At 37.5% G+C, this 14,739-nt stretch overlaps 1 protein-coding gene and 1 long non-coding RNA gene across 10 annotated transcripts in view; one reads left to right on the top strand and one right to left on the bottom strand.

Moving 5' to 3' along the window:
- Positions 1 to 14,739, top strand: part of LOC120889882 (uncharacterized) — a 316,936-nt gene that overhangs the window by 181,770 nt on the left and 120,427 nt on the right. The window lies entirely within an intron of this gene.
- Positions 7,256 to 14,739, bottom strand: part of Mid1 (midline 1) — a 586,678-nt gene continuing 579,194 nt past the window's right edge. For all 6 annotated transcript variants that reach the window (XM_078035129.1, XM_040286113.2, XM_040285948.2 and 3 more), the window contains exon 10: positions 7,256 to 11,473. In XM_078035129.1, coding sequence (XP_077891255.1) covers positions 11,125 to 11,473 — 349 coding nt within the window. In that variant the 3' untranslated portion in view covers positions 7,256 to 11,124. The remainder of the gene's footprint in view (positions 11,474 to 14,739) is intronic.

Here is a 14,739-nt window from a genome sequence, read left to right as displayed (position 1 = left end):
ACAGAGACTCAAACCAAGGGAATGAGGAACCTGCTGAATGAAATAATTACAGAAAACTTTCCAGAAATAAAAAAGGAAACAAATATACAAATTGTAGATGCATACAGGACACCGAGCACACAAAATCACAGTAGACCAACGCCAAGACACATTGTTATGAAGATATCCAATATACAAAACAAAGAGAAAATATTAAAAGCTATAAGAGAAAGGAGGCAGATTACATTCAGGGGTAAACCAATAAGGTCAACAATGGATTTTTCATCATAGACGCTGAAAGCAAGAAGATCCTGGAACAACGTATTTCAAACACTGAAAGACAATGGATGCCAACCAAGAATTCTGTATCCAGCAAAATTAAGCTTCAGGTATGACAATGAAATAAAAATCTTTCATGATAAACAAAAGCTAAAAGAATTTGCAGCCAGAAAACCAACATTGCAAAGCATCTTGAACAAAACACTACACAAGGAAGAAATGAAAAACAATAACCAAAACCATCAGTGGGAAGTGCCTCGGTAAAGACAGAGGATGGGGGGGGGAGCTAATCATGGAGAAACAAACTAAATTAGAAAAAAAAAGATAAATAATCAAACATGGCAGGAAGTACAAACCATATATCAATAGTAACTCTAAACTTTAATGGCTTAAACTCTCCAATAAAGTGATATAGGCTGGTAACATGGATTAAAAAAACAAATCCAACAATATGCTGCCTCCAGGAGACACATCTGATTGGAAAAGACATACACAGGCTCAAGGTGAAAGGTTGGGAAAAAATATACCACACGCACGGTCCTCGTAAGCAAGCAGGGGTGGCCATCCTCATATCGAATAAAATCGACATCAAGACTAAGTTAATCAAAAGGGATAAGGAAGGACATTATATACTGTTAAAAGGAACCATTCACCAACAAGACATAACAATTATTAATATTTATGCACCAAATAATGGTGCTGCGACGTTCATAAAACAAATTCTCCTCAAGTTCAAGAATCAAATAGACCACAACACAATAATTATGGGTGACTTCAATGCACCTCTCTCACCATTGGACAGATCCTCCAAACAAAAGTTGAATAAAGAAACTATAGAAATCAATCTCACACAATAACCTAGACTTAACTGACATATATAGAATATATCAACCATCATCAAGTGGATATACTTTTTTCTCAATAGCACATGGATCCTTCTCAAAAATAGACCATATGGGCTGGGGATGTTGCTCAAGCGGTAGCGCGCTCGCCTGGCATGCGTGCGGCCCGGGTTCGATCCTCAGCACCACATACCAACAAAGATGTTGTGTCCGCCGAGAACTAAAAAATATTAAAAATTCTCTCTCTCTCTCTCTCTCCTCTCTCACTCTCTCTTTAAAAAAAAATAGACCATATATTATGCCATAGGGCAACCCTCAGTAAATATAAAGGGGTGGAGATAATACCATGCATTTTATCTGATCATAATGGAATGAAACTGGAAATGAATGATAAAAGAAGAAAGGAAAAATCCTACATCACATGGAAAATGAACAATATGTTACTGAATGATCAATGGGTTACAGAAGACATAAAGGAGGAAATCAAAAAATTCTTAGAGATAAATGAAAATACAGACACAACATATTGGAATCTATGGGACACAATGAAAGCAGTTTTAAGAGGGAAATTCATCGCCTGGAGGTCATTCCTCAAAAAAAGGAAAAACCGGGGCTGGGGATGTGGCTCAAGCAGTTAGAGCGCTTGGCTGGCAAGCGTGCGGCCCAGGTTCAATCCTCAGCACCACATACCAGCAAAGATGTTGTGTCTGTCAAGAACTAAAAAAATAAATAAATATTAAAAATTCTCTCTCTCTCTCTCTCTCTCTCTCTCTCTCTCTCTCTCTCTCTCTCTCTCTCCCTCTCTCACTCTCTCTTTAAAAAAAAAAAAGGAAAAACCAACAAATAAATGAGCTCACACTTCATCTCAAAGCCCTAGAAAAGGAAGAGCAAAACAACAGCAAATGTAGCAGAAGGCAAGAAATAATTAAAATCAGAGTGGAAATCAACGAAATTGAAACAAAAGAAACTATTGAAAAAATTAACAAAACCAAAAGTTGGTTCTTTGAAAAAATAAATAAGATTGACAGACCCTTAGCCATGCTAACGAAGAGAAGAAGAAAGAGAACTCAAATTACTAACATACGGGATGAAAAAGACAATATCACAACAGATGCTACAGAAATACAGAAGACAATTAGAAATTATTTTGAAAATCTATATTCCAATAAAATAGAAGATAGTGAAGACATAGATAAATTTCCTAAGTCATATGATTTGCCCAGACTGAGTCAGGAGTATACATACAATGTGAACAGACCAATATCAATGGATGAAATAGAAGAAGCAATCAAAAGACTACCAAACAAGAAAAGCCCAGGACCGGATGGGTATACAGCAGAGTTTTACAAAACCTTTAAAAAAGAATTAATACCAATACTTTTCAAGTTATTTCAGGAAATAGAAAAAAAGAGGGAGCTCTTCCAAATTCATTCTATGAGGCCAACATCACCCTGATTCCAAAACCAGACAAAGACACCTCAAAGAAAGAAAACTACAGACCAATATCTCTGATGAACCTAGATGCAAAAATCCTCAATAAAATTCTGGCGAATCGGATACAAAGGCACATCAAAAAAATTGTGCACCATGATCAAGTGGGATTCATCCCTGGGATGCAAGGATGGTTCAATATACGGAAATCAATAAATGTTATTCATCACATCAATAGACTCAAAGATAAGAACCATATGATCATCTCAATACATGCAGAAAAAGCATTTGACAAAGTACAGCATCGCTTTATGTTCAAAACATTAGAAAAACTAGGGATAACAGGAACTTACCTCGACATTATAAAAGCTATCTATGCTAAGTCTCAGGCTTGCATCATTCTGAATGGAGAAAAATTGAAGGCATTCCCTCTAAAATCTGGAACAAGACAGGAATGCCCTCTCTTACCACTTCTGTTCAACATAGTTCTCGAAGCACTGGCCAGAGCAATTAGACAGATGAAAGAAATTAAAGGCATAAAAATAGGAAAAGAAGAACTTAAATTATCACTATTTGCAGATGACATGATTCTATACCTAGAAGACCCAAAAGAGTCTACAAAAAAACTACTAGAACTAATAAATGAATTCGGCAAAGTGGCAGGATATAAAATCAACACGCATAAATCAAAGGCATTTCTGTATATCAGCGACAAAACTTCTGAAACGGAAATGAGAAAAAACACTCCATTCACAAGATACCATCTCACTCCAGTAAGATTGGCAGCCACTATGAAGTCAAACAACAACAAGTGCTGGCAAGGATGTGGAGAAAAGGGTACTCTTGTACATTGCTGGTGGGACTGCAAATTGGTGCGGCCAATTTGGAAAGCAGTTTGGAGATTCCTGGGAAAGCTGGGAATGAAACCACCATTTGACCCAGCTATTGCCCTTCTCGGACTATTCCCTGAAGACCTTAAAAGGGTGTACTACAGGGATACTGCCACATCGATATTCATAGCAGCACAATTCACAATAGCTAGACTGTGGAACCAACCCAGATGCCCTTCAATAGATGAATGGAAAAAAAAATGTGGCATTTATACACCATGGAGTATTATGCAGCACTAAAAAATGACAAAATCATGGAATTTGCAGGGAAATGGATGGCAGTAGAGCAGATTATGCTTAGTGAAGCTAGCCAATCCCTTAAAAACAAATACCAAATGTCTTCTTTGATATAATGAGAGCAACTAAGAACAGAGCAGGGAGGAAGAGCAGGAAGAAAAGATTAACATTAAACAGAGACATGAGATGGGAGGGAAAGGGAGAGAAAGGGGAAATTGCATGGAAATGGAGGGAGACCCTCATTGTTATACAAAATTACATGTAAGAGGTTGTGAGGGGAATGGGAAAATAAACAAGGAGAGAAATGAATTACAGTAGATGGGGTAGAGAGAGAAGATGGGAGGGGAGGGGAGGGGGGATAGTAGAGGATAGGAAAGGTAGCAGAATACAACAGTTACTAATAGGGCATTATGTAAATTTGTCGATGTGTAACAGACGTGATTCTGCAATCTGCATTTGGGGTAAAAATTGTGAGTTCATAACCCACTTGAATCTAATGTATGAAATATGATATATCAAGAGCTTTGTAATGTTGTGAACAACCAATAAAAAAAAAGAGAAGCAATGTGAAATATTAGTTATGAAGATGAGGGAAAAGTGGCCCAAGAAGAGGTCCGTGGCAGATCAGAGCATGGTTACAACAGCCAGTTTGGCCAGAGTGCAGGGAATAAGGAGAGAATGGTCCAAGATGATATTAAGATTTGTAGGCACAAATCCATCGGGAGTGCACTGCAGAAATTTTTCAGAGAAACTATGAGGTTTTTCTAGTTAATGTAAGAAATTTGGGAATGAGGATGACAGTGGTGGGTATGTAGACGTGTGTGACATGATTCGATTTAGAGATGACTTTGGCTGTTCTGGGGGATCAAATGAAGGAGAAAATGTGATTATAGATTACAGGTAGACTAGTCAGAGGTTATTTCAGTGATAGAGGTTAGAGACATGAAAGCTCAGACTTGAGGTTGTATGCAGAGGCAAAAAGAAGTAGATCAGTAAAACATTTAAGAGATAAAGTCAACAGGACTTGGTGATGGATTAGACATGAGTGAAAGGGATATCAAACATGAATCTGTAGCTTTGGGTTCATGCAACATGTTGGCTAGGAGGTGGTTTGGGAGAGAGATCATGAGTGCAATTCTGGACATACTGAACTTTTTAGGCATTTAAAAATTATCACCAAAAATAGGTCAAGGACAGAACTCAGTGTAGAAATTGAAGCTAGAGATTTGAATTTGGGAGCCTTCTGCACAGACTAGTGAATGAAGTGATGATGTGGATGGCATTGCCTAGGGAGGTATTAAAAAAGAACTAGGTGGTCTATAAAAAAACTGCTGTATGTCAAGACGAAGCCAAGTGAACATCTGAGAATATTCTGGTTTTATTGACAAGGACACCAATTTTTTATGTCAGCAAGCACTGTTTGGTGGAACAAAAACACTGAACTTCCAATGGGATATGGAGAGGTACAATGATAGGTGAGGAATCAGAAGCAGCAGGTGTGAACAGCCCCTTGAGAAACTTGACAGAGAAGAAGAGGTGAGGGAGGACAGTTGTTGAAGGGAGAATATGATTAGTGAAGGGGAAAATCAGCATTATTATTTGAAATGCTTTAGTTAAATTGAATAGCTTTTAATGACCATAATAAAAATTGAGCTTTGAGAATAAATAGACTGTGCAAAAGAACCAATGTTCATTAAATCATTTTTCTGTGCCGCTTCTTAATTGGTAATTGGTTTTCGGCCCTGACATATTTGCTCGTTAATTGCTAGGCTTCCTATTTAATCATGCTTTAATAATTCTCTCAGGAGGACATGGCTGAAAAAGATCCAAAGAGAGACCTGAATGCCTTTCCATAAATTGCCCATGCTAAGATAGGACAACTACAAGAAAGTTTTCTCTGTAAAATCTCAGCCCCGTTTTTATTTTGTGCTCTTAAATGTTCACCTTATAGGGAGAATGATACTCAAGGGAAAAGGGATTTTGCAAGTTCCATGTGCTCTTATTATAATTACAAGCAACTATCTTTTTTAAACATATTTTACTAGTATATTTTAAAAAATAGATGGAATGTGAGCTACCCTGTGGAGTGTATGACATGCCCTTCAAGTTAACTTTGAAAGGTGATTAATTATAGTAGTGTCTGTTCAGCTTCAAAAGTTCAAATTAAATGTACTTCAAAACTCTTATCAAAGGGAATATATTTTACACACCTGTCACTTGTGAGAAGGGCTGATTGAGTTGAAATTATGAAGGAGGTAAAGCTAATCACTAGAACCCTGGCACACCCTACTCTGGACTGTTGAATGAATATATCTTCTAATACCCATTGAGAGGCCCTGTCTTAAGCACTCCATAACTAATTCTCCCTAAGTTATGTGATTTCACAGAATTGATGTAATTCAATGTTGGAAAGGACTTTCAGAGTTCACTGAGGCGTGAAGGAACAAGGCTGAGTCCTGGGTGAGCAAGGGAGTAGAGAATGCCTGAGGGCTTTGGGTTGTCAGCCCAGCATCCACTATAGCAGAGGTTAGCAAACTAGAGCTCACAGGCAAGTCAAGTCCAATGCCTGTTCTTGTAAATAAAGTTTTATTGGAATGCAACCACGCCCATTTATTTACATATTCTCAGTGATTCCTTTCCTTCTGTGGCAACCGACATAAATAGTTGCTGTAGAGATCATGTGTATTCACTATCTGACCCTTCAAGTGGCCAGCTATAGCACTGGTTGCCAATCCTGGCTGTACTTTAGAAAGTTCTAGATTGCTGGGTCACATTCCTGACCTTCTCATCCCTGATCTTTCAGGATGGAATTCAGGAATCAGCATGTGTAAAAAGGATTTTAATGCAAAGTCAAGTGAAGAATCATTGCATTACATCATGCTGCCTTTAAAGCATATTTTGCCTTGAATATCCATTTCAGGTTGCAAGTGCTTCTTTTATATGGGCTGTGAGACTGAAAAAAATCTCTCCAGAGCTATGCCCAGCAAACTTTTGCTGGTATTAGAATCTCCTGCAGTGCAGGTTAGAACTCATATTGTCACACCTCCAGACGTTCTGACCAGCAGACCTGGGGTGAGGTAGAGTGGGCCTTTTGAAGCAGCTCACAGTGGTGTTAATGCTGGGGCCCAGTGGACAGCGTAGACCTAGGTAAAAAGGGCTTGCAACTCCAAGATGCCAGAGTCAGGTCCAATATCCTGGGATGGGAGTGGGCATGTATTTATTTATGGACCATCTACTGGAACTGTTCTAGACTATACTTGTAAAGACCACCACTCCTCTGCTGATGGTCATTACTTTGCCCTTCTCTACCCCACCTCTGAGACTAAACTTCAAGCAATCTTTGCACTAGGTTTCTATCCTTTTCTATCCCTTAATCACTTATCTTTTATTGTTTTAAAATTGCCCATGGGGTATTTTTAGTCTTTTTTTAAAAAGTGTCTTTTTGACTCAAAAGGGGCTGAGGGCAGATATGAGACAGTTTCAGATATTAAAGAAAATGAACCCTCACAAAATTGTAAGGGAAATCAGAAGTTTGTGAAAATTGTAAATGTGAACACAAAAAATGGCAAAAAGGCAACAGAGACAGGCAGACATCTGTTTCGGTGCCACAAAATTGATTTTATTTTGAACCAGGAAGCAACAGCAATCAAGAGAATAGTCTGGACTAAGGGCGTGGCAGCGTGATTCAAGTACCAAGGAGTGACTTTGTCCAGTGCAAGGTGGAGTAAAGAAAAACAATTTTTCATTCCCAAACTAAGCTCCTCCAAATCATGATACTTTTCAGTGATCCCCATTTACACAGGCTTGGATTATTTTACAGATTTCGGATTTTGTTAAGTAGTTCGTAAACATTTCTGAAGGAGTCACTGCAGAGAACCTTTGAATTGACGACGTCCACTTTTTTTGGTATATCAGGCACTGAATCAATAATAGAAATATTAAAATGTATTTATGCATTAGAGTTTTGCATTTTAAAAAGGCCAACAACCAAGAACGTCTGAACTTGGAAACAAGTGATATTTTGGGCCAGATACCTCTTTGTGGTGGTGGAGCTGCAGGATGTTCAATGCCATCCCTGACCTCTACCCATTAGATGCTGGTAGCACTGTGTCCCCCAAGTTGTGACAAGCAAAATTGACTCCAGACATTGCCAAATGTCTCCTGGGGGGTAAAATAGAGCGCAGAATGAGGAGCACTATTTTCAAAAACTTCCTCTTGCCGTCGTCGTCATTGTCTTTGTGTGCTTTTTGGTATTTCATGAAGGCAGACCAGATGTCAACTTCCCAACACCAAACATACATGTCTGTGAGCACATAGGCATGTGTCTCTGCAGGCAGTTGCAAATGTGCCTGGAGCTGGGATGGAATTCCACGTTGACTAGAGGGCACTAGTTCAGTTCCTCAGAAGTTAAAGGTCAATATAGCAGTACCATAATTAAAAGCCTGTTGATTCAGGCTATCTCCTCTTGTCCAGCAGAAACCATCATCCATATTTGCAGTCAGTTTTTGAAGTCACTTTCTTTAAAGCTGGAAAGAAAATCTTTGCCTAAGTCCACCCTCATCTTAATTCACCATTTAGATTCCTACTTGAATGATATAGCCAGCAATTTTCCACTTTGGATCCAGACTTCTTTCTATCCACTAGGAAGAGAGGTACCATGTTTCTGAGTTCTGCTATCAGGACTGACTACATAATTTGCAGGACCCGGTGCAAAGTGAAAATGCAGGCCCTTTGTTCAAAAATTATTAAGAATTTCATGACAGTGACAGAAGAGCACTGAACCAAGCTTAGGGCCTCTCTGAGCCCAGGGTTCTGGGATACTGAGCTATCATACAACCATGATGCCAGCCCTTGTAACTTTGGTTGGTGCCATGTCAATTTTGTTGTATTCATTTAATTGGCACTGCCATCTCTTTTGCTCCTATATTGAAATGCTTCCGGTGAAGTGAAAACCTCAAAAAAGTAAAATAAAATATTGTGACCCCAATCCATTTGAAGAGAATGCATTATTATACTGCAGCAAATGTTTACAGCATATATTTTTTTAGACTTTCAAAAAAATCCACATGGAAATTTTTTCTACACCATTACAGTAATTAAACACGGTGGCCTTTCACCATATACATATTTTCCTGTAAATGTGACAACCTGGAAATAGTAGCTGCTACATCCACAATGGTTTTAAGTTAGCCAAAAGTGAGACTTTCACAACAAAATTATAACATAATCTCTTATCCTTATAAAAATAGCCCAAACATACCCTAAACAGCTTGCAGTGAAAACTTGAGTAGTAACATCTTTATATTGAAAAACATTATATTCATGGAAATAGTGTCCTTCCAGTAAATGCTTTCTGTTAACATCATAAGGCAAACTGTAGCATTTATTGGTACCTGGAGACCATGGTTTTAAAAACTCAGAAACTGAGTTTTAGACCCTTATATTCAGAACCTGTAAGTGTACAAAGTGCATTAAAATATCCATTATCCAGTAACCCAAAATGTATGTAAAAATTACTGAGAGAACCCTTTCTATTTATTCAGGGAAGGCAAATACACATTGTTTTACATTGTTAAACAAAAGAAAAAACATTTAGTTGCCAAAAAATGATTCGTTTTTTTTTTCATTGAGGTGTCTATTTCTTAGATGTGTAATTGTCTTACATAGCTATCAAAATATTCATCTGGGTATAAATAATGTAGTAAATATATAGAATTTATCCAATAAGAAAAAGGACAGCATCTGCCAGGGAAGAGACAAAAGGACACAGGAAGCTGGCTTGGTCTCCCTCAAAGTCCAGTTTGGCAATCACATAAGCCTTGGCCATGTGGTGCTAAAACAATGGGTCTATTGACTTCAGGGAAACGATTGATTTGGTTAAAAGCAAAATTACTAAAAATTATGCCTAAATCTACCAGTCTGTTTATTTATTGGCTGACTCAGTAGCCCAGATAAATATTTTAGCCATCACAAATCTTTCTAGAAGTCATGCCCTTCATCAAGGTAGAACCAATAGCAAACTTCCAGTCCAAAGACTGCTCCAGAAAGCCTTAATTCAGGGACCATTACAATGTGTCAGAACAGCATGCAAAGAACCCCATCTGACAGTTGATTAGTAGGTTCTATTTGCAGGTTCTTGCATGCAAATAGTGAGTTTCTTTCTTTTTGTTTTACAATTCTATGTTACTATACTAGAATATGGAGGGACTTCTACATCTTTCAAGATGTGTTTAATAAATGTTTGCTTATAATAACTTGAGACATATATTCTAGTGAATAGTGTTTTATGCAATGTTCCTTGCTATTACTAACTCATAAATATTAAGTATTTTTCAGTGACTTATTTTTGGACATGGTAGTTGTGATCAGGGCCATGTGCTGATGTCCTAGAGAACAAAATCAATTCAAAGTGTGCTGCCATTCGTGACAGATTGTGTTTATTTATTTCCTCAGCCCCAGAGAAAAGGGAAAAAAAATCAATTGGGGAAAGGGGAAATAGGACAACTATTAAATGTAGTGAAGAAATTTCATACGCCTAAAAAAACTATTAAAAGGTTAAAATAGTATTATATCATCAAACAGAATCCTACTTCTGAGAAAACACAAATCAGCCTAAATTTCTGAATAATCTGTAGGATTCAAAGTGACTATTTTCAATTGCAATCTCATTCATAATATTAGCCCAGAATCCTTAGCCCTGTGAGAAGTAGGGTTATGTATGGCCAAAGGTTTCAGAACCTTTCTTCCCAAAGTTATCCCATCGACCACCAGAGAGTAAAGATTGAGCCATGGCTAAGTCTGAGGTTCAAAGTTCAATTCAAAGTCAATTTTATCCATTCTCCTTCTTACTCTATTCTAGTTGATCCACAAGTTTTTGACATCACAGTTAAAATACTTCAAATTACACCATAGTAAGAAAGCCTGTTTGTTTCCCTACTAGGTTAAAAATTATTTGTATTTAAAATAGCTGCATATTCTGTAATGCACTGTCAAAGTGACAGGACCTACCATGGGCTCAGTATGAAATATTATGTGAGAAAGTGAATAAACATACAAATCTACAAAAGGTTTTTTTTGTTTTCTTTTCTTTTTCTTTCTTTTTTTTTTTTTTTTGCAAGCCCATAGACAGTGATGAAATAAAAGTTGTAAAGAGCTGGCAAACTTATGGGCCTCTCAATGTGCAAAACCAAGTCATTCCTAACAGTTGTAATCCCGATTATGTTTCTTTTATAAATAATCTATAGATTTTCCTCTAAATACAAAAAAATTATTAAAGCCTGTACTTAATACAAACACAGTAAAAGAAAAAGAAATCTCCCATTTGAACCCTATTTTAGCTGATTTATGGATAGTTTGGGGGAGATTTAATCACACTCTTGAAACCTGTGCTTTCTTAATCCCCTAAATAGTGAATAATAGCCTCAAACTTTGTTTCTCCTGGAAAGCAGCTTCATGTGGTCAGATGCTCACGGCAGCTGCTCTGTACAGTCCAAATGGTCTGGGATAGGAAGACCAGTTATAATCGTCAAACACTTGTTCCACAAGGTGAAGGTGGGGCACACAGGCTGTGCAAATGCCACATCGAAGGTGTAGAGGTGGATGGAGTTCAAAGCATCATAAAAAGCGACGGAGCCATTATCATAGTCTAGCAGGATGCCAACGCGTCGCAGGTGGGGGGCTGGCTCGATGGGGATCTCCTTGCTGTTGTGTCTCACCACCCAGTTATTGTTACAGCGGCAAAGGGCCCAGGAAGCAGAGTTCTTCCCAATCCATTCATGCTTTGGGGCTGATTTGTAAGCAAGGCCAATGGCATACCTGCAGAGACAAAATAGCAACAATAAAAACAGTGAATGACATTGCGTGTGTGTACTTAACCTGTTCTATGGTCAATTTTTTTTTTCATGGGGTTATGAAAATGTGATCATCGTTGTCTCTGTGCATTCTCTTTGAGTGAAAGATTAGCTAAGAACCCCAACACCTGTTTTCCTCATCTTCTTCCCTCCTAAACATACTGTAGGCAGAAAGGGGCCATTGTATTTGTCCACAGTCTTGTTTTTAGTTCAAACACTGCAAAAGAATCTTCACTACATACTTTGTTGTTTTACTTTCTCTCATGAATTGCCAGTACCAACAGATAGAACTTTCTGCAATGATTGAAATGTTCTGTTCCATTTAGTACAGTGGCCAGGAGCCACATGGGCTATTCAGGCACTCAACTGGCTAGTCAAACTGAGAAACTCAACTATAAATTTATAGATGGTTCTTGATGGTCCAATTTAAAGATTTTTCAACTTTACAATGCTGTGAAAGTGATATGTATTCACTAGGAACTTTTGGATGTCTTCCTGGGCTAGTCAAATGAAGTATGATCTTCTCTTGCAAAGCCAGGCAGGGGCAGTGAGCCACAGTTCCCAGGCAGTCACATGAGCACAAGGGGAAGCAACTGTTCCTGTACTCTTCCATGAAATACATTCAATAAATTGCACAGTTAATTATACAGTGGGCTTCATGTTAGATCAATTTGCCCAACTGTAGGCTAATTTAAGTGTTCAGAGAACATTTAAAATAGGCTAGGCTAATCTATGATGGTTAGTAGATTATGTGTAGTAAATCCATTTTTCACTTATGATATTTTTCCATTTACTATGGGGTTATCAGGACGTATCCCCATCATAAGTGGAGGAGCATCTTATTTAATTTTAATTAAGATAATTATTTAAATAGCCACATGTGGTTTATGGCTATGATATTGGACAGTGTAACCCAGACTTGTCCTTTTGATCTTCTTTAAATTTTTCAATTGTAGTTTTCCATGACTTTGAATGCACTTTGCCAAAGGCAAGTGATGAGAATGATTTCCATTTATGAGGATAAATCCCTTGTCATCATTCAGTCTCAGTTTCTCATCTATAACACTGGGACAATAATAGTCTCCATCTCCCAAGCTTATTTTAAGAGGTAAAAGAGAAAAAAAATGCATTTTAAATCCTGGGCCCAAGGCCTGACATGTAATATTTAGTAACTATTACTTCATTATAATGTCTGATGACACATTAACAGTAAGTACTGGAATCAGAATTTGAACCTAGGATGACTCAAAAGGCCACAAACTTATGACACTTTATAATGCCGTTCCTCACCAGAAATTGTACAAGTCATCACTGCCAAGAGCTCTCCTGATTATATTTCCTAATATTTTTAAATCTTAAAAATATCTTTGAGTGGAGAGATATCCAGTTATCCTAAATGCTCTCACTGTTCAAAACTAAAAATGTTAAGAATTTTTTCTACAATGTTCTAAGCTTCTTAATCTCCTTTAACCTCTCTGAGACATGCCCTGTAATATTCAAAGCATTTCACAGTTATTAAGATAAGCAAAGCACATCACTCTTAATAAAGAGTGAATGACTCATAGTTCAACTTTTAATATGTTATAGCAGAAGCCAGTGTAATTGGATATTGACATATGGTACCTTACCCAGTGAAGAGGGGAAAAATTCATTGGTCTTTGTTAAAATGACATTCTTTTAAAAATTACATGTTGAGTTAAAATACAGTCACTTTAAGAGTAGGGAGTTCAAATGAAACTTAATAAAACATGGCATCATCCATTAAATCAATGTGCCATCCCATCTGTGATGTCAACCCCGCATCCTCTCTTCCCTCATGTTGATCCTCTTCTACTCACAGAGGGAATTCTTGGTTGCATTTCCCAGAATCTGCAGGTGAGGTTCTGCTATTGCAATGCCCTTGCACAAGATGCAGAAACTGTAAGAGGAGGGGAACTCTGTTCTGATGGTAGACAGTAGATATGAGGCTTGTGGAAGCTTCAGCTGAGCACCTGGCAACACCTGCTTCAGTAGTGGGCAGCCAGTCATGGTGACTCCATGCATAAAGCAGCAGACCAGCTGATTTGTACTCCCAGGGAGCTATAGTCCCATAACTTTTGACTCCCTTCCTTCATGGAGCACCTTGATTGACTTCTGTTAATCTGCCAAGTCTTAACTCATATACTTTGAAATGGTTTTCATTTTGCAATTTAAAATATCTCTCCCAGTGATCTTCTGTATGCCCTGGCAGCCGCTATTTCCAGTTTTCAGATAATGTGGGAACTACATTTGCATCACAAAATAACCACATTTGTGTTGTTTCCTTCTTGTTGCTACATACCATATTAATTTTTTATTAAAGAATTTTTATGTTTATTTCCCATTTGAACCTTAACTGAATTCTGTGTAGCTACATCAGGGATGGCTTTATTCAGCAAATAGGAAATATAGAGAAGGTTAAAATTAGGAGCAAACTCCAGAAATCTTCTGCTGCCCTTTTGACTTCTGGTCTAGTAATTGTGGCATGAACTCATTATTATAGGTTTAGTTAACACCATTTCATAAAACACCCAGTGCACATTAACAGCATTAGAGAATAAGAAAATAACCAAGTGCATAGTCCATTAGGCAAAGGAAAATACCATTATATTATCATTAATCTGTAAAACTATGTACATAATTCCATTGAGCTTGAAAGGGGCAAGCACAATGTAATGTTCCATTAAGTTGTGCAGTGAGACATGGAGAATTAAAAATATATAAAAATTATGTTTCTCAGAGCAATGTTAACATGCCCCATTGCACAGATCATAACATACACGTTAATTTAAAGTCAGGACTATATTTCATGAGAAAATATATGTGTCATTAGCTGTTGTAAGTCAAGGTGTCACAGGCATTTAGTAGTAGAGGAACCCCTTCCTTGCTAATTCCTCCCAGGAAATATGAAACTATTCTTGACATGAGGATTTCTCTGAAATTGACACAAACAGGTTTGTAAAGATCCAAAGTGCAGCAATTAACTGTAGAATTTCTTTCCCCCTCAAGAGTCAGTTTTGATATCTGTAGGATGTTTTAAAGGTAATGTTGATCTGTGTTTATGGAACTAAAGTGGTCTGGTGGAATTTCCAGCATTATTCATCAATGGCAATGAGATCATAGTGATCAGCTATCATTTATAATAAATAATTATTAATGGGGTTACAATCATTTAGACATTGAATTCCATCCCAGATTAATATAGCACATTAA

This window comes from Ictidomys tridecemlineatus, chromosome X, assembly GCF_052094955.1.
Source record: "Ictidomys tridecemlineatus isolate mIctTri1 chromosome X, mIctTri1.hap1, whole genome shotgun sequence".
Taxonomy (NCBI): Eukaryota; Metazoa; Chordata; class Mammalia; order Rodentia; family Sciuridae; genus Ictidomys; species Ictidomys tridecemlineatus.
This window is presented reverse-complemented; position numbering and strand designations above follow the sequence as displayed.